At 34.0% G+C, this 22,700-nt stretch overlaps 1 protein-coding gene across 1 annotated transcript in view; it reads left to right on the forward strand.

Moving 5' to 3' along the window:
- BCHE (butyrylcholinesterase) overlaps nucleotides 1-22,700 on the forward strand; it is a 63,670-nt gene that overhangs the window by 34,409 nt on the left and 6,561 nt on the right. The window contains exon 3 of the mRNA XM_023213510.1: nucleotides 15,914-16,080. Coding sequence (XP_023069278.1) covers nucleotides 15,914-16,080 — 167 coding nt within the window. The remainder of the gene's footprint in view (nucleotides 1-15,913; nucleotides 16,081-22,700) is intronic.

Here is a 22,700-nt window from a genome sequence, read left to right on the forward strand (position 1 = left end):
ATGCTCATGAATTTATATCTCTGTAAATGTCTCCTTCATTAACAAGTTACAAAAAAAACAATTTTGCTATTTAAAAAATTTTTCCCCATTCCACATCAGCAAATTCCTATCATCTTGACCTTCAAAATGGATCTGAAAGTAACTTAGGTCTCGTTATCTTCAGAACTAAAAGCCTAATCTGAGCCACCAAGGTATCTTTTCTGGTTTACTACAATAGCCAGTCTCCCTGGTCCCACCCTTTTCTCTTCACAGTTTATTCTCCTCCCTATGTTGGAACGATCCTTTCAAAATATAAGCCAGATCTTAGCACTGCCTGGTTAATAACTCTTCAGTGATTTTTTTATTTTATCTTGAGTAAAATCTAAATTTCTTATCATTATCTAAATGGGCCCATATTTCAAATTATTTGACAATCTCTGATAAAATAATATCTCTGCTCACTATATTCCAACCAACTTGGTCTCCTTCATATCACTTATTGCAAATTAATGGATAAATATGCTCTGATAATTTGAATAACTTCATGCAAATTCAACCAGCTTTTAGTAGCAGACTCCAGTTGCAAAGCTAGTGATTCCAAACCATGCAACATATAGTTTTCACCTCAAAGTGTAATGTGCTACTGGAAACAAGTTGGGGACATTAATGAAATTACAGAACATAAAATGTATGGGCTGCAGACAGTGAAGGTTAATATAGCATGGTTCTGCAACACTGAAGTGGGTAATAGCTAAATATAGGTGTGTATGCAGTGTGTGTAATATTATGACTAGACCTCAGGAAGACATTGTGGATGAAAGAATGTGGAGACACAGATGTGAATCACCACGTGTAAGTATAATTAGAAACAAAAACGGATACATTTGTCAAAATAGTGTATAGAGAAAAGAAATTTGGGGCGAGGTTATGTCTTGGGAACTCAGAATCTGAATCATAGTTTGGTTTTTTACTTTTTACAACATTTAAGTAGTAAGATCTTACTTGTTTCTGGAATACTAGGTCAACATAACAGCAATTTCTTTCTTTCTTCCTATCTTTTTTTTTCCTTCAGACAGAGACTTGCTTTGTTGCCCAGGGGATGGAGTGCAGTGGTGCTATCTCAGCTCACTGCAACCCTGCCTCCCGGGTTCAAGCAATTCTCCAACCTCAGCCTCTCAAGTACTTGGGATTACAGGCACCCACCACCACACCTGACTAATTTTTGTATTTTGGGTAGAGACAGGGTTTCTCCATGTTGGCCAGGCTGGTCTTGAACTCCTGACCTCAGGTGATCTGCCCACCTCGGCCTCCCAAAATGGTGGGATTGCAGGTGTGAGTCACCACACCAGGCCAAAATAACAGTAATTTTAAAGGTGAAAAAGGGACATATATATCTTTAATACAATCTTTGGTTGGTAAATTTAAAAGTCCTAAAAATCAGTCTGGTACCATCTGCTACATGGATGTGTCTACTAATTACCAAAATTTCTCCTCATTCTAATTTTTCTTCCTATTGAGAATCATTGATTTATAGTGTTAAAAGAAAATGCTTTAGGAAAACTAAATTTAACAGAGGTTACTTGAGCAAATAATCAAAAACAGAAGAAGGTTCAGAGACCTATTCCCAACAGCTTATGACTGGCTAAAATGGTAGTGCAAAACAGGTACAGCCTAAAAATAAATAAGTACTTTAACTAAAAACTATTTTGTGGCTAAAACTCTTATCATTATATAAACAATATAAAAAATAGTGTGACTTGCTGGTAAATGCATGCCTGAAAGAATGCACTTCCTAGAAAAGAATTGGAATGATGATCCTTAAAATTATAAACATTTTTAAAAATGTAATACTATTTACTTTAATTACTTTTAATTAAATTTCTAAAAATATGTTTTATTACTTTCAAAAAATATTAAAATAATTCAGGTGAGATGTTAAAAACTGAAACACACCTTTAAGTATGAATTTCTTGGGTTTTTTCACTTTCAAAGAAAACACCTTGACTTTTAATTGAATTTCCAACATAATATGATGCATCAAAAAGAGCACGGCATTAGAGGAAAACAGCTTGATTTTGAAGGTGCGTTTGCCACATAGTTGCCAAGTTAATTGTTCCCTTTATGTCCATATTTTTCTAATAAAACCTACCTCACATGGTTATTGTGTAAACTTGCCCAGTGAGTAATATGTATATATGTATGTGCAAATAGATCTGGGTATACCTACGGATGAGTCTGTAAGCAACAGCTAGATTGGTAATAGGATGGTATTGTAGCTGTCTTCATTAAAGTCCCTTCCTCTGCTTCATTATCCTCTTCTTCCTTTGGTAGTTTCCATTTATTAAATGTTTCATTAAGATCCAAGCAGGATTCTAACTATTCCAGATAGATTTTGCATGTAGTTTTTATAACCACTCTGTGTAAAATGCATTAATATCCCTATTTTACAAATAAAGCAACTGATGATTGGAAGTTCAGGTCACACAATTAACATTGTTTTAAATATTTTAATTTTTGTGGGTTACTTTTTCCACCTGTGTGTCTTGATGGTAAAATATTATTTTAAATTGTGGTACCTAAAATAATACCTTAGGAATCCTAAAATCAGAAAAACAAGAGTTAAACATAAGATGAATATACTGTTGGCAGGGATACTTCTCATCTTTCTTATAAAGTTACCATGCTCGGTGTAGTAAGTAAACATTATCCGAAAAGACATTTTCTAATTTCCAATTTCAAAATCTTTCTATTTATTTATTTTTATAATGTATATTATATGTTTTGTTCCATATTTCATAATTATGTATTTATACAAAATGCAAAAAACAAATCTTATCATTACAATATTTCTGTAGCTGTAATTATAAAGCGGTATAAAATTTAATAAAACAAGATGCTTCCGATTCTTCAGCATTCCCTCAGATAGACATTTTTGAATGAAAGTCATGAGATTGTTTCCAAGGTACACTGCCCTTAAATCATAAGTTATTAAATAATAGTTTTCAGTATAAAATAATTACCCTTGTCGTTTTCATTACGGCACATCTGCCTTAGACATAAGAAACGAAATCCTGTGACTGACTTAGTTGCAATTAGCAAGTCATTCAGAAATCACACTCATCACTGTCATTTCAGAAGAGTCTAGAAGGAATTGCTTGTGCTATATTTAGCATGTACGAGAGCTGCAAAGTCCAGTCTGTTCATCTTTTTCACGTTTCTATTTGTTTGGAAAAGCTAGAAAGCTGTAGCCAAAAAGGGCAGGAAGGAAGGTTGGTTTTCAATACCCTTCTTCAGTTCAACTGAGAACTCCTTTCTATGACTCGTCAGTTCCAAATTACCACATTTTTTAAAAAATTTGGTTATCATGCTTGCATTTTCTTCATAGATGATATTACTACCTTAATTCGTATCTATTAATCAATTTATTATTTATCTCCAGTCATTAAACTGATGGAGCTCAGCAATCAGTGACTTATAGGTTCTGTTTACTGTTATATCCATTGCCCACATTCCTGGCACATGTCAGGAAATAAAATTTAATTATTGAATAACAAACAGCTTCCTGAAAAAAAGTCAGTTCAGTTTTTTTATTGTGGATTTTTAAAAAATCAACAGAATACTGGCCCTCATATGCTATTTCTCCAGAAAAGAGTAATCTAATTTTTTCACAATAAAGAGGTTATCTTAAGAGGTCTATATATACGGAGAGAGAGTAGCAATAGTGAATACATCGGGCGTCAAGTACAACTAAAAGTATGTCATAGGGAGAATTGAAATTTATTCTACAGGAAAAACAGAGAATCCCTGGGTAAAATTTATGGAGATATTGTTTAGCTTAGTATTATATTTGACACAGTTCTCTTTGAGAAAAAAAATAAAAATAGCCCCAGGGCCTGGAATTCTAGTAGGGCCTGAATGCAGGTCTGTTTTTCCAACTAGATTTAGTAATGAATAAAGTTATCAGGGATTGGAATGACTTTGTTCAGATTGTGACACATATTCCATTATTAAAAGTGAAAAAACAGAAGTTAGAATAGCTTTGTGCAGATATTCTAGAGAGAATAAAACACTGAATGGAAGATTAGACAATATTACTTCAAGATAACTTTAAATTCTTTTAAATGGCCTAATATTATTTTTGATTACAAAAAAATTCAAGTAACAGAAAAAAAGTTTGGAGAAAAGAATACCCAGAAAAGTGCTACCTGAAATAATTTAAGAATAGAAATCTTTGATTATAAAATATTTCTGATTGCATGCTAATAAAATAAAGTACTTCCATGAGAAATAATTGAAGGCTAAATGAGACATTGTAACACTTTCAAATAGTAGAAAATATGGATGGGACATTTTTAACTTACTAACGATTAGTAAAATAATTGGGAAAAAAGAATTATGGAAAAATAACATGACATTTTATATGGTAGGTAGCACACATATCTTTGTTACCTTTCTAATATTAATATAGATTTGAAATTATTTTGGTTAAAGGTTTTCACCAATTAGCTAAGTATCTGAAATGTTTTATTAAAATGAAATAAGATTATTTTGTGTGTATCACCATTTTAATTATTACAAATTCAATGTTCAATGCTCACTTTGAAAAATTCATTAAGCATGATTTAGGCTCGAGTCTGTATGTATGTTTATGGTAATAAAACTAACTTACCGGCCAGGCGCGGTGGCTCAAGCCTGTAATCCCAGCACTTTGGGAGGCCAAGGCGGGCGGATCACGAGGTCAGGAGATGAGATCATCCTGCCTAACAGGGTGAAACCCCGTTTCTACTAAAAGTACAAAAAACTAGCCGGGCTAGGCGGCGGGCGCCTATAGTCCCAGCTACTCGGGAGGCTGAGGCAGGAGAATGGCGTAAACCCAGGAGGCGGAGCTTGCAGTGAGCTGAGATCCGGCCACTGCACTCCAGCCTGGGCGACAGAGCGAGACTCCGTCTCAAAAAATAAAATAAAATAAATAAATAAATAAATAAATAAATAAATAAACAAACAAACAAACTGACTTATAATGTTTATTTGTTGTGCTGACAGCTTCCTCCATAAATAGTGTCATTGCTGTGGACCTTAATGTGGCACATTGGGTTGTTACATCTTACTTTCCCTATATACATCATTTATGTAGATCTACAAATAAAATTAAATACACATAGATATATTTAAAATTTTAGCTTCACTAAATTCATTATATTACCTAAAATCCCCTCTTTGCACATTAGACACTGTGCGTATTATACATAAAATGACAGTAGGTTCAACACCTTAAAGTTTTTAACCTAAATTCACTACTAGGCAGGAGTGTAGGTTCATAAAAGGAACTTCAACTAAAATAACATACAGTTTTTCTAAAGCAGGAAGAATATGTAAGGCAATTATATTCTCATTATTCCAAGATGAGATCTGTGCCATTTGGAAGGAAACACAATGCTAAATACAGAGAAAATATTTTGAAAATTGGATAGGATTTTCGTAAAGTTTTCAAATAAAATAGAAAAAAAATATTTCAACTTAAAAGTTGAAAAAAGTTTTATTTATCAAAGTTTACCAAGTAAGATGATATAAGTATGTGTTTTGAATAAGTAGTAAAGAAATAAGGAGGCGAGATAGTCACCCACAGCCACAGATATTATCCTAAAAACGGTATTATTTGTAATTCTATCATAGAAGATGAATTTTTTTTTATATTCTGTTTGTATCTCTGTATGCCACTATATACTCTAGTTTTTTGTTTGTTTGTTTTGTTTTACAAAATCTGCATGAGAAGACTGCTTTCTTTTTTGTTGGGATGGGGAGCTCATTATGTTGCCCAGGCAGATCTAGAACCCTAGGACTCAAGCAATCTTTCTAACTCAGTCCAGCCTCCCAATTAGCTAGGATTACAAGCATACACAACAACACTCAGCAAAATTGCTTTTTATTGGGAAACAGTAATTTTTTTTTTTTAATATTAATGTTGAGGTACTTAGTTGAAACCATGAAAACATCAGATTTATGTTTTTGACATTGTAGGCTTTGAGATTTGAAAATTCACCTACCTCAGCCATTCAAGTTGTGTGACATTGGACAATCTCAGCTTCCTTATCTATATAATGTGAATAATAAAATTGCCTCTTTCAAATAATCATAGTTAATGTTAACTGAGTTTTTGCATAAAAAGTGCTTAGTTCAGTGTCTAATAGATACAAAATTTCTAATAAATGTTTTTCAAGTATATATATATATATATTTTATTTTTTTGAGACGGAGTCTCGCTCTGTCACCCAGGCTGGAGTGCAGTGGCCGGATCTCGGCTCATTGCAAGCTCCGTCTCCCGGGTTTACACCATTCTCCTGCCTCAGCCTCCGGAGTAGCTGGGACTACAGGCGCCTGCCACCTAGCCCGGCTAGATTTTTGTATTTTTTAGTAGAGACGGGGTTTCACCATGTTAGCCAGGATGGTCTCGATCTCCTGACCTCATGATCCGCCCGCCTTGGCCTCCCAAAGTGCTGGGATTACAGGCTTGAGCCACCGCGCCCGGCCTAAAGTATATTCTTCTTAAATTTACTCATATACCTCTGAAATAGATCTCAAACAACCTCAAAATATCTTAGCCAACATCCACACCAGTTGTTTAGAAGAGAAAACACACACACACACACACACAGAGTTTGTTTTTTCGTTTGAAAGGATACACTGTAGTTTCAAGTGTATGCAGTATAATTCTAATCACTTTAAAAGTTCATTCTGATGCAATTAGTCTAATGGCTTACTTACTTAGATAAAACCTTTACCAAACAGCCTTTTATCAAACATTGACTCTATGCAAGGCTACAAGAGTCAACAAAACAGACATTTTGTCTGCTATTATGGAGCCTTAAAGTCTAATGGAGGTGATTAGCCAAATATAGGGACCTCCAGTGAATAGTGATATAAAGTCAATAACTTTGAATTCAAGAATATTTATTTGATATGCTGAAACTACCCATTAAAGAAAAACATCACAATTAAGTTTTTGTATAATTTTCCTGGAGTATTATTTCCCAGGTCTTTTCTAATATTTAAGTATTCATTTAAAAATCAAGCTATTTTAAGATTTGTATGTGCTACTACAAAACTAAGTTTCCAGGACATTTTTTTGGCAATTCCTACGCTCATTCCTGAAACTGTGGGCTTGCTGCCATCAATTTTGTGGCACAGACTAACGCAAACAGAAGTGAATAAGAGCAAAACTGATAGAATTTGGAAGACTCAAAAAAGAAGCCAATTTGTTTCAAGTTTGAGATTATTTTCTTATCTATAATTAATGCAAAGTCTGCCCCCTTATTAAAATAAGTGTTCTAGTGCCATTATTTGAAAGTACATTTGAGCTCTCTACAGATCATTAGGTTGTCACTCCTCTGGGATTCATATGATCACATTCAAATGATAACAGTTGCTTTGCTGTCACTAGAAAATGAAAATGGGTACAAACATAATGCATCTTCATATTTAGAAATTAGGGAAGACATCTGGATGTACTTGCTTAGCTAATGAATAAATGGAAAAATGGAAGAATAAAGGAAGGAGTGAAGGAAGAAAGGAGAGACTGGAGGGAGGGAGGGAGAGAGGAAGGGAAGAAGGAAGGAAGAAAGGAAGGAAGGAAGGAAGGAAGGAAGGAAGGAAGGAAGGAAGGAAGGAGAGGGAGGGAGGAAGGAAGGAAGGAAAAGAAAAAATGTCTAATTTTCTTTAATACCGTTTAGTATTCAGCCCAATTCATTTTCTGGAGTTGGAGGAGGCTAAACATTGCCTAGTATCCCTGTTTAATTCACCAGCTAATTATGCAAACCTTTATATCCAAACAATGCAGAGGAAAGAAGACAGAATGATCTTCCAGACCATGAAAGCTTTGTTCATCCATCATACCAACAGTGTACTAAAGATCTTAGAGATCCTTTGTCTGGCAACTCTTTGACATTTCAGCTGATGAATAACTGAAGATGTGCAATACAAAGAAATTACTAGAAGAGAACTGTGCACTAGGAATCAATTTGTTTTCATGACTCTATCCAACTACTTCAGTGAAGTATTTAGGAGAGTGGGTTAAGTACACAAGCCTCTTTTAAATACTTATTAAGATTAAAATGTTCTCATAATATATAAAAATGTGCTTTAAGTGGGCACTTGATTCCCAGTTAGAAATTTAGGATTAAAAAAACACAGTACATCTCAGCAACAGTGAAAATTTTGATTTGGATTAAAATTAAATCTACATGAAGATTTTGATTTGGATTAAAAAGATAAACATATTTCTGTGTGCTTAAGGCGTTTTTTACTCCATTTTATTTCCTGAACAGAACAGAGCTTAACAATACTGATTGACAACATGAACAAGACTCTTCATTAGGACCTAGTAATAAAACAAATGATTAGAGTAAGGTAGGACTCCTGATACCAGAAATCACTCAAGAAGTCTCACCTTATATGCAGGGTTCAGTTTTGCATTTTTGTTTATATGTTTTTATTTCCCCCTAAAACAAAATGTTTCTTTCTTACTTATGAGGCATCCACTTTGATAACACATGCCAAGCTATATTATATCATAATTGGTCTTTGCTTATTTCTAGTGATGAAGCCTCATCCCATATTTTTGCGTGAACTACAGCTGTTAATTTTTCTTAAAGTTTGAAAATTATGTGCAACTGATATGTCATCTTCCTAGTATTTATTTAACTGAAGTGTAATATGTTCCTCTTTATTAGAGCTGAATAAAAAATGTTTTCTTTTTTTATTTCCTAGAAAGTTTAGCACATTGAAATATTTTGCCTTTGATCAAATTTGTGTACAGGATCATACAAATTATATATTTCCTGTAGGGTTCTTCTCTCCTTCTCTCCTCTCCCTTTCTCTTCCCTTCTTTTTTCTCATAAAAACCTATATCCAGGCCGGGCGCGGTGGCTCACACCTGTAATCTCAGCACTTTGGGAGGCCGAGGCGGGCAGATCGCAAGTGAGGAGATCGAGACCACAGTGAAACCCCGTCTCTACTAAAAATACAAAAAATTAGCTGGGCGCGGTGGCGGGCGCCTGTAGTCCCAGGTACTCAGGAGGCTGAGGCAGGAGAAGGGTATGCTCCTGGGAGGCGGAGCTTGCAGCGAGCCGAGATCAGGCCACTGCACACCAGCCTGGGCGACAGAGCGAGACTCTGTCTCAAAAAAACTAAAACAAACAAACAAACAAAAAAAACCTATATCCAAATTCTCCGTGAAGCTGAGAATGTATTCCAATCCACAAGTTAGGAATGATGAAACAGTAAAAGTTTAATAAGCCACTTGACCATGGACTCTTATAGCACAGTATATTTAGATACAAGAAATCATCCTTAGTTAATTTCTGAATTTTTGCAAATTTCTAAGGTATGTTATTATAATCCTATCCCTCTGGGTACCTTGATTCCTGCCTGAAAATAACAAATCTTATTATTTAACAAAGAAAAAAAAAACTGAACAAACTATAATGAATCTAGGAAATTGTTTTTCAGTAATCATTTTTCTCATTTCTACCGTTAGCAATAGAAATATCTGGAGATGGGAGGAAGCAACTAATAAAAGTGAAGTAGATTTAGATATTTGCATTAAATATAATCTAAATTGCAAATAATCTTACAGTCTCTATCCATAGCTGTATTATACAGTTCACATTGCTTTAGCAACTTTTTCTGCCTTTATTACATCTTCCAGAAAACAAAAATACAGTTATAAAGACCTTCTTAACAAACCATAGAAAGTCAAGATGGAGAATATAAGTGGGCCTTGAAAACTCTGAGTTAGATTTTAGTTTGTGAACAGGCTTAAGAGATACTCTTCTATAAAATGATGCCTCATTAGCAGATGAAGCAAGCTGAAGTCAAATGTTGTGCTATCTCACCGCACCTGAAGAACCAGTGTGAGTTTTTAGTCAATGTGAGTTTTAGAAGATTAATATTTACAAGATATTTTACTTTAACTTAACACATGAGAAAAGGTGAATTTCTCTTTTTTAATAAAGTGAAAAGTTTTGTTTTAGAACTGATAGTGAATTGATCCAACATACATCCAAAGTTCCGAAAGCTACTCACTTCTCATTGCAAACGCATTTTTTCAATGCATACTTTCCTAGGTTTATCATAGGCACTGGGCATGAATAAATAGATACGATTGATTTTTTCTGAAGCTCATTTGTATCTTATAATATAAAATAAAATTTTATATAAATGATATTTGTTCAGTTACTTTGGGTATTTCTAATATTCGAGTTACAGAATACACAGACAAACACACAGACACACATATAGAGACGGGGTTTCACCATGTGGGTCACGCTGGTCTTGAACTCCTGACCTCAAGTGATCTGCCTGCCTTGGCCTCCCAAAGTGCTGGGATTACAGGCATGAGCCACCATGCCCAGCCGTGAACTCTTGATATTACACTCCAAACATGCTCTTCTTGCAGTCTTTCCTATCTCAGCAATGTCAACTACATTCATTCTTCCAGTTTCTCAGGCCAGAAACTTTGGAGTCAACCTTGCCTGCTCCTTTCCTCTTTAATCTATCGGCCTAGTAACAACTCTAGCTACAAAATATATGTAAGATCTAATTCTTTCAATTTCTGCCACTACTACTCTAGTTCAAGTAACCATCAACTCTCACATAAATTATTTTAGTAGCCTCCTAATTGGTCTTCTTGAACCATCTGTAGTTTATTCCCAACACTATAGACAGATGATCTTTTAAACAATGTAAATGAGATCTTATGGTTTCCTTTTTTCCCCAACCCCCAAGATGGAGTCTTGTTCTGTCACCCAGTCTGCAGTGCCATGGCGTGATCTTAGCTCACTGCAGCCTCCACCTCCTGGGTTCAAGCCATTCTCCTGCCTCAGCCTCCTGAGTAGCTGGGATTATAGGGGCCCGCCACCGTTCCTGGCTAATTTTTGTATTTTCATTAAAAATGTGGTTTCACCATGTTGGCCAGGGTGGTATTGAACTCCTGACCTCGTGACCTACCCGCCTCGGCCTTCCAAAGTGCTAAGATGACAGGCGTCAGCCACCATGCCTGGTCAATCTTGTTCTTTCTTTGTGCAAACCTTCCAATTCCTCCCTCTCTTACTCTGAGTAGACGCAAAATACTTTTGAAGACATACATGGCACTAAGTAATGTGACCTTACTGTCCCCTCTCCAACCTCACCTCCTACACTCATTCCCTTGCTGCCTCTATTCTAGTCACACTGTCCCCCTGCTTTCCTTGGAAAACTCTAAGCGAACGTTTTTCTCGTGATCATTGTTTTCCATCCCTTCTGCTGAAATACTATTTCCCCAAACAACTGTTTGGCTCATCCCTTTTCTCCTCAAGTCGTCACTTCATTTTCTATTAAATATTACAAAGCTCCCTTACCCAGAGCTACAGAAAGTCAAGTTTAATCTTCCAGTCTGCGAAATTGGTCCAAGATTTCTCACACCAGTCAGAAGTTTAGGGTCCGCATGACTACATTCACTTCAGACTAGCTGTTTACCAATATGGAGTCCCTTTGGACTCCCTCAGATTTTAGAACTCACAAGAGCTATTCTCAGAACTCAGGAAAGCCCTGTAATTACAATTACAGCTTTCTTATAACAAAAATATATAAATTAGAACTAGCTGAGGATGAGACACGTAGAGCATCTTCGACTTAGAATGTTCCAAATGCAAAACTTCTCTGTTCTCAGAGATCTATTATCTTCATGACATCTATTGTGCTTATGTATCTATGGAGTATTGCCAATCTAAGAAGCTCACCTGAGCTTTGTATCTCTATTTTTTTATTGGGATTTTATTATTATGTATAGGCAAGATGGAATGAATCATTGCTCACATGGTTAAAATCAGTCTTCAGCTCCTTCCCCTCCGTGGAGGTCAGGATGATATCACATAGCTAAAAGTCTCATCCCTCTAATAACATGGACGGTATTTCTGGCAGGGCTAGTTTCTACCCTAAGATGATCAGTGTGGCCATCCCCACCATGAGTCATTTCATGAGCCTAAGTTATTATATACTCACCATAAGGCATCATGTTAGCATAAGCTATCATGTATAACACAATAGTCCAAGTGTTTAGAGATTACATTGCAAGAACAAGAGACAGACAACAATCAGATGTTTTATTATGGACTCCCTCACCATCCCCCTGCCACACACACACTGATACTTACCTGCCATTTCTATTTATCCCCATTCCTCATTTTATTATCACTAGCACCTGGTATCATCTGACATATTACATCATTTCTTTATTGATCTTATTTCTTGTCTTTCTCATCAAATAAACATGGCAAGATAAACGAATTTCTATTTTGTATTTGTTGAATCTCTTATCACTCAAATACTACCTGACCTAGTACACACTTTATAAATATTGGTTGAACGAATGAATGAATCTGTTTTCTAAATTTAGGTCTTCTTATAGCCCTTCTATTCCTTATATTAAAATAGAATTTCATTTAAGTGACATGGAATGGAATCCATAAATATTTTAACGTTTTAAAACTTTTTCAATATATGTTCTTCAAACCTCTTATGACAGTGAAATATTTCATCTAAACTTTTAATATATAACTTTTAATATATAACTATTAACTATAGCTTCATTTTACTAGATTTTAAAGCTAATTAAAATACATTCTCTCAAAAACTACTATAGCTTACGTAGAAATAACTGTCTCTGAATTCTTAAGGATAATTTTAATTCTCATTTTAGGCTTGGGTAGGCAATTCTAGGATTCTATAATTCCAAGAAAACTTTATTTTTGAAGCTAGATGCAGAATTTTTCTTCATATCAGGGCATCCTGAATCAATTGATGTCTTTTTCTTTAATCTGTTCATAAAATGAGTTATCAACTGTGTGCTCAAATATCAATGGCAAGCAAGTAATTTTCTGTAACACAGATGTTAAAGAAAGATACTCTCTGCTTTTTTTGTTGTTAAATTAGCTGTGTCTTAAAACCTTTCAAACCTATATATGAAGAAAATTCTAATGGGTGATCTATAGAGCATTTTGGTATACTACAAGGTAGAAAAAGAAGCTGATACTGATAAAAATAGAGCATATACAACTTCATGGAAAATTTTAATTATTACTTTTTGAAGTCTTTATTTTGTGACAAGAACAAAAACTTCTTTGAGAAACAGCAAAGTCAAGATGCTTAAACTGATCTTATGATTTTGAGATTTAAAAATGTAATGCTTTGGAATCGTGTATAGTGGAAATATGTTGTATTTCACAAAGTGTTTAATTGATACAGACAGAATTGTCTCTCTTGCTACTTTGTTTTTTTTTTTTTTTTTTTTTTTTTTCTTTGTGAGTCATGGAGATTTCTTCAAATTATAGAATAAAATACTTCATCACTTCAACAGTTATTTCAATCTTTTGAAAACTGTATCCACATCTACAGGCAAAGGAATGTTATTATCTCTAAATTACAATTTGGTATGTCATGAGTTATTTCATAGGACAAAGTTTATTAAATGAGCACCGGCAGTGCTTTGCTCTTGAACTCAAGTACAAGTCAGCTCTGTTTAAGTCGCCATTCACAGAGGACAGAAATGAATGTGCAGCTAAAATGGTGCCATAATTAAATTAGAGCAGAATTAGAAGAAAAGTGGGCAATTTAGGAACATAAGAATTGCTGTACTGAATCAGACCATTGGTTCTCCTGGTTTAATATCCAACCTCCAGCAGCTATACTTGTTAGTTTCTACAGCTTTAAAAGAAAGAAAAAAGACTACATAATTTACCTAGACAAGTGTGCCATCTGTGATCTAGAGAAATTTTCTTCTTGACCTCTCTCAAATAATACCCTAAAGCAGGAGGTTTCAACCCTGCTATGATATTGGTTTAACTTGAATAGCTCTGATTATTAATAATTCTTATTAAAATATCCCATTCCTCCACAAAATGAACTAGTACATCAAGAAACTTTGTCTCTAAAGCTCCTGAATTCATGGTTGAACATGTCTGCATCTGTGATAAAATAGGAATATATGGTGCATATTCAATATAAGTTCTTGATGGCAAAAATCTGCCTCTTGATAACCATACTTTTATTTCTCCTTCCAAATTCTACTGGACTTAGAGACTTTGGCTAAACAAAACAAAGCAAGACAAACTTAGATCTGCTCATACTACTCCAAAATTTCTATCTATTAATAATATACAGAAGATATCTGAATGATGAAGGATTTTTTGTGTTGAACTTTTAGAAAAGTTCAACTAAAGTTTTTTGTATATGATTTTGCATAAGGTTGAATAAGAGCAAGGAATGAATTACTTATCTTTGTCACTTTAATCTTTTGTTTATGTTAGAGAAGGCTGAGAAACTTTATAGTTTCTTGATTATTCTAAATACCTTGAGATCAATATTTCTAAAATATTATGCTCACACTAGCCATTTAGTCAAAAGTTCCTCGAGAGTAGTAAATGCCTACAAGTTCGATTCTAAACAATTTTCCAGGGCTGTTAGACCTTAATGTGATAACACTAATATGCTAAGTACATAAATTCAATGGTGTCTCCTTCTATCCTAGAAATAAACAAAACTAGCTTTTTCATCATTATTTGAACGAAGAAGTAGATTAATCATTAATGTCTATGTTAATTCTATCCCTTTTTCTAGCTTTCCCAGTTTTCCTTTCCAGTTCAGTTCCTTATTTCCTCTCTTTCAGTCAGATTCCCATTCCATAAGGTAATTTCCTTTCAAGCATGTAATAACTGTTCCCTCTTCTGAACAATTTGTGGCCCTTTTTTTAGACTTGGTTTATGCTGTCTTATGTTGTAGTTCTTTGTTTCCCTGGGTTTTCATGCTTATAAATTCCTCGAGGAAAACTTTGTGTTTCATATTTATATTTCTAGAGCCTAGATCCGTGTCTAACTCATACTAATAACAAAGATATGTTATAAGGAAATCTACAGATGTAGTGACTGTGTAGAGCCACTTTAAAAAAAATTCTGAGTTCCTACTTGTGTGACTTTGGCATTAATATATTATTGAGTGCTATAAAGGTATCAATGAGCTCAACACTATAGCTATTGAAGAGATAAAGTCGACAATTATCCATTTTCAAATCACAACTATAAATATGGAAAATATCATGAAAAGATAATATAAAAGTTTTGAATGAGTTTAGACACATAAAATTGGAAAATAAAAGAATTCCGAACAGAAGTAACAGCTGGAGCAAAGAGAAGAAATGAAAAAAGGAGGGATTTACTGGGGAACTCTACCTAATTCCTATTGGCTGGGTTTATAAAAAGAATATCTGAAAATAAACTTGGAAATATGGGTGATACCATGTTCATTAACCTTAATATGAAACCACTGAAGAATTATTGAAAGATTTTTAATTGGTAAACAGATCTAGGAGATGTTAGATAAACTTAAATGTGGGACTGAAAGAAGTTTTCTGGAGTAATGAGATTATTACATAATAAGATTTGTAATTAAACTTGGTATTAAACTCAGGAAGTATTAATAAGAGTATATAGAATGAAATAGATATAAAAGATGTATAAAGTGATATGATTCCTTATTGTGAAATGATTGGGTCTAAGATAAGGGAAGAGAATGAAACAAAAGTAGCACCACCCTTTGAGCACATTTAACTGTGAATGAAGATATATTTTATTGAAATAACAAATTTTTTCTTCCAATATGTTAAGCAGAAATGCATATAAAAAAATTCAACTTTAAATTTTAATTCTTACAATTTTAAATAACATAGTGGTTCTCAGTTCTAAAACCACTAAGCCCAGTTCACTTACGTTTCATATCATCAATATATATCCACACGTTTTCTGTCTTAAACTCTTTAAAGCTCTTGTGAACATTGTTAGAAAACAATATTCTTTTTAATCTAACAATGATTTCAGTTTTACTATAATGTCTCTATTTTATTATTTAGGAATCCAAATGGGACTCATAATAATAGCACAAGATGGCCTGTCTTCACAAGCACTGAACAAAAATATCTAACCTTGAATACAGAGTCATCAAGAATATTGACTAAACTACGTGCTCAGCAATGCCGATTCTGGAAATCATTTTTTCCAAAAGTCTTGGAAATGACAGGTGTGTGTGTTTTAGTGTTTGGTTATTTAAAAGATGATGGTTTATGTAAAAAAGGGATGAAGTATACTCTCCAAGGCATGATGATGGAGTTACTGTATGTATCTTTGACTTTAAAATAACTTGATTTAATTAATACATTATTTTTAAGACTTTCTTCTATCAAGTTTAGATATGTTTTGAACTCTTACTATATAAGCAGTACTTTAGTAGTTAAATAAAGAAAACTAAAATATAAATTTCACCCCGTGGAAATATGAAATAGAAAAAGGAAACTAAAATAGAACCCTACTTGTTATTCAGAAAATCTTTATGGAATTAATTAATGAGCAAAGAAATAAATATATTAATCATAATGTATAGAACTAAAAAAAAGTATGCAAAAATTGGTAAAAACAAATTTATTGATAAATAATAGAACCTTGATTTAAAGGGAGAAAAAAACTCCAAAGTTTACATATTTAAAAACACAATAAAAAATTTCTAAATATTCTGAACTTGGAAATATTTATCTAAGAGTGCACACACACACATTACAAAATATAATATTATATAATATTACATATTTTAAACAAATATTTAGTTAACTAGTCTTCAGAAAGTGATTGATGAGAAATACGTAAGGAAATACTATCAAAATTTGTTCATTTATTATCTCAATATTCATTATTAAGAAAATATTCAATCCACTTGAGTGATCAAACATGTGTCACCTTAGTTTGATCTTCTCTGACAAATATGACATATATCCAACGCACTGTCTAATTTTTAAAATGTCTGCTGTTTATAATCCATGTGGTTCCTTAAGTGTACTTTCTAAAAGTAATTTTCAGCCATCAGACATATTGCCTGTCAGGTCCTTCAGAGTTTGCTATTCTGTTCATCATGATGCTCTGTAATTTTCAGGCTATATGTTAGGTATCATAATACAGTAGATGTTTTCCATTTCTTGTTTAGATAAGTTAGGGGCTAGTTTCAGCAAATATGGGCATCTCAGAGCTGTGTTTGATTGTTTCATATGCCTTTGGATTATCAGACATTACTCACCAAAATTATAATAATGTACTCCATCTGCTTGGGAAATGTTTCTGATATACCAGTGCTCTGCGTATTACCAAATGTTCTGTGACATAATATATAACTAGAGATGGGATTCTGCTTCTCTTGGCAGAGCAACAGTGCCGTCCTTGTGTCCTCCGGGTGTAAATAACGATGAGGTAACTCATTAATCTGCCAAGAGACCCAAAGAGATACTGTGATTTACCGTATCACATACTACATATTCTTAATCTTTATTTAAAATATTTTTATATGAGAGGGTTATAATTTGAGATAAAATGAGTGGGTTATTTTAAGTGACTTATTTATTATAAGCCAAGCTGAGCCGTTCTGGTTGAATCACATGTGATCTATTGCAATTTATGTGATGATACATTAAAATTTGAATGTCAGCATTTTTAAAAACTATCCTTCACAAATTTCTGTTTCCAAGTACTTACCTGTCAGAAAGCAGATTAAATAAACAAACTCCAAAGTTTTTGGCCAGCTGCCGCTATTTCCCATATAATGTTGAACAAATTCCTAGCTTGTGTAACACTGAGCTCTATGGAAATACTTATCTAGCTGTGGTCTAGGACCATGCATAAGGTTGTGTTCAGTGTGGCTTGAAAATATAATTTTGTATTATACCATTTTTTCTAATTAATTCTCCCATAATAAGGTTTTCATATTAGATATATTTTATAATTTTAAAGTAAATGCATGATACGATTATTGTAACATGTATTCATTAGTAATAAAAATGTTACATTTGAACAAAGTCAGTTTGAAGTTAGAAGGATTTATGTTTTATAAATAAATAGTGTGGACAGATTAAAAAGATTAAGGGCCCATGTTCTTACCATACCTTACATTTTTCAAGTCACAAAACTTCAAATATTTTAATCTTTAATGTTTTGAGAATGGGTTATTCAGATGACCTGGGCTAAAGTTTTTGGATTTTTTTTTTAAAGCAACTCTATACGTAAAGAAAAATTTCAAATAATAACTACTAGCTGGCTTTCTTAAAAGGAAAAATGTTTGCGTTACTCAAGATGGAAGCCCAATAAGCTTTGTAAGTACCACCTCAGCAGTAGTTTACATTTGAGCAATAAATGTTCTCAAATAAAATGATTCTTCAGACTTGTTTAAATACACAAATTCTAACGCTTACTTTCAGACCATACTTCAGCACACGGCTATGCTGTTGTTGCATGCACCTCAAGAAATAAAATTCACAATATTTATTTCAAATGTTACAAATTCAAATTTACACAAGAATATAACTATTCAATATTACAATCTCATACCTATTTGAAAAAAGAAAAGGAAGTAAAAAAATGACCCATTGTCAAGGATAATAATATTTCTTCACTAAAAGTGGAGGGGTAAATTTATTTAAAGAACAAAAGTCCTTCGTTTTTTCCCAATGAAGAAAAAACGTTAGATCCAATAATTCCTCCTTTGACCTTTGAATAAATCATGCTTTCCAACACTAAAAACCACGTGTAAATTTAAGGGCCAAAATACCCTTTGGACTGGTTACTTTGAGAGTCATTTACTACTATTTGCTAATCAGCAAGATTGTCAGTCAAAGATGAGGGAGTGCAAAGGTGATTTTGAGAAAATAATGATACTAGCTTATTGTCTTAATATGCCTGAATTATAAATTCCTCATTAAAAGCAAAACAAAACAAATAAACAAGTGGCTTTAAATAACTTAGTAATCAAGTTAAATTAACTGTTTCACTTTAAATTACATGAAGTCTTCACAAAGCCTAGCCTGAGTTTATACGGTTCACTCTATGATCTTACCCTATACTCAAAATTACAACAGAACAATTAATGATTGAAATTCATTGCATAAAGAAGTATGCATTCCGTGACAAGTTTAATAACTGATCAAAAACAGAAAAATAATAATGTGATGGAGACAGAAGAGATTTTCAGTGAACGCTCAAATACATGAAGAATGTTGTTGTTGTGTCTTAATTATGATGGCAAACATAATTAAATATCAGTATAATCTCTTCTATCTTCACTTCCACTAGCAATTGTAGGTTAATTCACCTCTGCATTCTCTTCTGCTAGCGTCTGAATGTTTGTGTCCCCCTAAAATTCATATGTTGACATCCTAATCACTAAGGTGCTGGTATTGGAAGGCAAATCCTTAGAGAGGTGATGAGTTCATGGAGACAAAGCCCATTCAAAAGGGATTAATGTTCTAAAAAAGAAAAAAAAAATCCTGAGAGAACTCCCCCATTCCTCCATGTGAGAACATAGCAATGAGACTGCCACCTATGAACCAGAAAGCAGGTTCTCATCAGACACCAGTCTACTGTTGCTTGATCTTAGATGGAAGTCTAATCTGCTGGAAAGCCTCCTCAACTGTGAAAAACAAATTTCTGTTGTACATAAGCTACCCAGTGTATGATGTTTTATTATGCTAGTGTGAATGGACTAAAATATTTTCTAATTCCTTAGACTTTATTAAATAGACTTGGCTCTGGTGAAAATTTACTCAGTGTCCTTTTTGGCTAGACAAAACACAACAACCACACACACACACACACAAACTTATCATTATTATTTTCACAGGAGAGAAAACAATTTTTTTTTCAAATGAGACAATACATGCAAAACAAAGATCACAAAGAAGTGAACTGAAAAAGTTATGCCAATATGTTTATAAATTTACTATTTCACAAATTGCCTTCCATGACTCTTCCTTCTCTTTACCCTGTGAGACATTAAACAAAAAACTGATTCCCATCTTTTCTATCGCCCCAAAACCCACACACAAAGCAAGTTGTCTCTGTTTTACAATCACAACAAGACTTGGTGACATTTGAAATAATTTTAAAGCAGTGAAATCACTCATATTACTGAGTTGGTTAAAAAGGATATTATTGTTGATTTAAAATTGGGCATAGAAAACTGAAGAATAAAAATATAACAGATTAATAGGTCATATGTATCTAGGTGAATATATATATGTAATGTATTCATACTTATATGTAGAGCATCTAACCTTTTATTAAATTTATGTCCTATTAATATGCTTTGAAAATTTATACTAAAACTACTAGCCTAGGTATAAAGTACTATCCTTTTTCCAAGGAATATTCAGGTCAACAATATGAGTTGCTACATTTAATTATGCACATTGTAGCATAGAAATTCACATTTTCTGTGTGTGTTTACCACTCATCCATTAGGCAATTATTTTTAGAAAATAAAAACTTTATTATTTTTCATACCACATAAAAATTGATAATCTGCCAGCTTTTAACTGTTTTATGCATACTAAGCCATTTGGTCTTTTGCAGAATTTTCTTTATTTTTTTATATACTGTAAGTTCTGGGATACATGTGTAGAACGTGCAGTTTTGTTACATAGGTATATGTGTGCCATGGTGGCTTGTTGAGCCTATCAACTCATCATCTAGGTTTTAAGCCTCGCATCCATTAGCTGTATGACCTGATGCTCTCCCTCTCCTCAATCTCCACCCCCGACTGGCCCCAGTGTGTATTGCTCCCCTCCCTGTGTCCATGTGTTCTCATTGTTCAGCTCCCACTTGTGAGTGAGAACAGGCTGTGTTTGGTTTTCTGTTCCTGTGTTAGTTGTGTTAGTTTGCTGATGATGGTGGCTTCCAGCTTCATCCATGTCTCTGCAAAGGACATTATCTCATAACTTTTTATGACTGCATAGTATTCCGTGGTATATATGTACCACATTTTCTTTATGCAGTCTATCATTGATAGGTTTTTGGGTTGGTTTCATATCTTTACTATTGTAAATAGTACTGCAATAAACATACATGTGCATGGGCTTTATTTATTTATTTGAGACAAAATTTCACTCTTGTTGCCTAGGCTGGAGTGCAATGATGCGACCTCGGCTCACTGCAACCTCCATCTCCTGGGTTCAAGCGATTTTCCTGCCTCAGCCTCCGGAGTAACTGGGATTACAGGCATATGCCACCACACCCAGCTAATTTTGTATTTTTAGTAGAGATGGAGTTTCTCTATGCTGGTCAGGCTGATTTTGAACTCCTGACCTCGGGAGATCTGCCTACCTTGGCCTCCCAAAGTGCAGGGCTTATAGGCGTGAGTCACTGCACCTGGCCATACATGGGTTTATAGTTGGATAATTTATATTCCTTTGGCTATACACCCAGTAATGGGACTGCTGGGTCAAATGGTATTTCTGGTTCTAGATCCTTGAGGAATTGCCACACTGTCTTCCACAATGGTTGAACTAATTTACATTCCCACCAATAGTGTAAAAGCATTCCTATTTCTCCACAGCCTCACCAGTATCTACTGCTTCTTGACTTTATAATAATTGCCTTTCTGACTGGTGTGAGATGGTATCTCATTGCGGTTTTGATTTTTATTTCTCTAATTGTCAGTGATGTTAAGCCTTTTTTCGTATGTTTTTTGGCAGCATAAATGTCTTCTTTTGAGAAGTGTCTGTTCATATCATTTGCCCAATTTTGATGGGGTTCTTTGCTTTTCTCTTATAAATTTGTTTAAATTCCTTGTAGATTCTGGATATTAGACCTTTGTCAGATGGATAGGTTGCAAAAATTTTCTCTCATTCTGTAGGTTGTCTATTCACTCTGATGATAGTTTCTTTTGCTGTGCAGAAGCTCTTCAGTTTAACTATACCCACATTTGTCAATTTTGGCTTTGGCTGCAATTGCTTTTGGCATTTTTGTCATGAAGTCTTTGCCCGTGCCTTTGTCCTGAATGGTATTGCTTAGGTTTTCTTCTAGAATTGTTATTATTTGAGGTTTTACCATCAAGTCTTTAATCCATCTTGAGCTAATCTTTGTATAAAGTGTAAGGAAGGGGTCCAGTTTCAGTTTTCTGCATATAGCTAACCAGTTTTCTCAGCACCATTTATTAGATAGGGAATCCTTTCCCCATTGCTTGTTTTTTCAGGTTTGTCAAAGAACAAATGGTTGTAGATGTGTGGTGTTATTTCTTAGGTTTCTGTTCTGTGTCATTGGTCTATATGCCTCTTTTGGTACTAATACCATGCTGTTTTGGTTACTGTAGCCTTGTATAGTTTGAAGTCAGGTAGCGTGATACCTACAGCTTTGTTCTTTTCGTTTAAGATTGTTTTGGCTATGCAGGCTCTTTTTTGGTACCATATTAAATTTAAAGTAGATTTTTCTAATTCTGTGAAGAAATTCAATGGTGGTTTAATGGGAATAGCATTGAATCTATTAATTCATTTGGGCCGTATGACCATTTTCATATTGATTCTTCCTACCCACGAGGATGAAATGTTTTTCCATTTGTTTGTGTACTTTTAGTTCTTTGAGTAGTGGTTTGTAGTTCTCCTTGAAGAGGTCTTTCACATCCTTTGTTAGCTGTGTTCCTACATATTTCATTCTCTTTGTAGCAATTGTGAATGGGAGTTCATTCATGATTTGGCTCTCTGCTTGTCTATTATTGGCATATAAGAATGCTTGTGATTTCTGCACATTGATTTTGTATCCTAAGACTTTGCTGAATTTGCTTACCAGCATCAGGAGGTTTTGAGCTGAGATGATGGGGTTTTCTAAACATAG

Source organism: Piliocolobus tephrosceles, chromosome 2, assembly GCF_002776525.5.
Source record: "Piliocolobus tephrosceles isolate RC106 chromosome 2, ASM277652v3, whole genome shotgun sequence".
Classification (NCBI taxonomy): Eukaryota; Metazoa; Chordata; class Mammalia; order Primates; family Cercopithecidae; genus Piliocolobus; species Piliocolobus tephrosceles.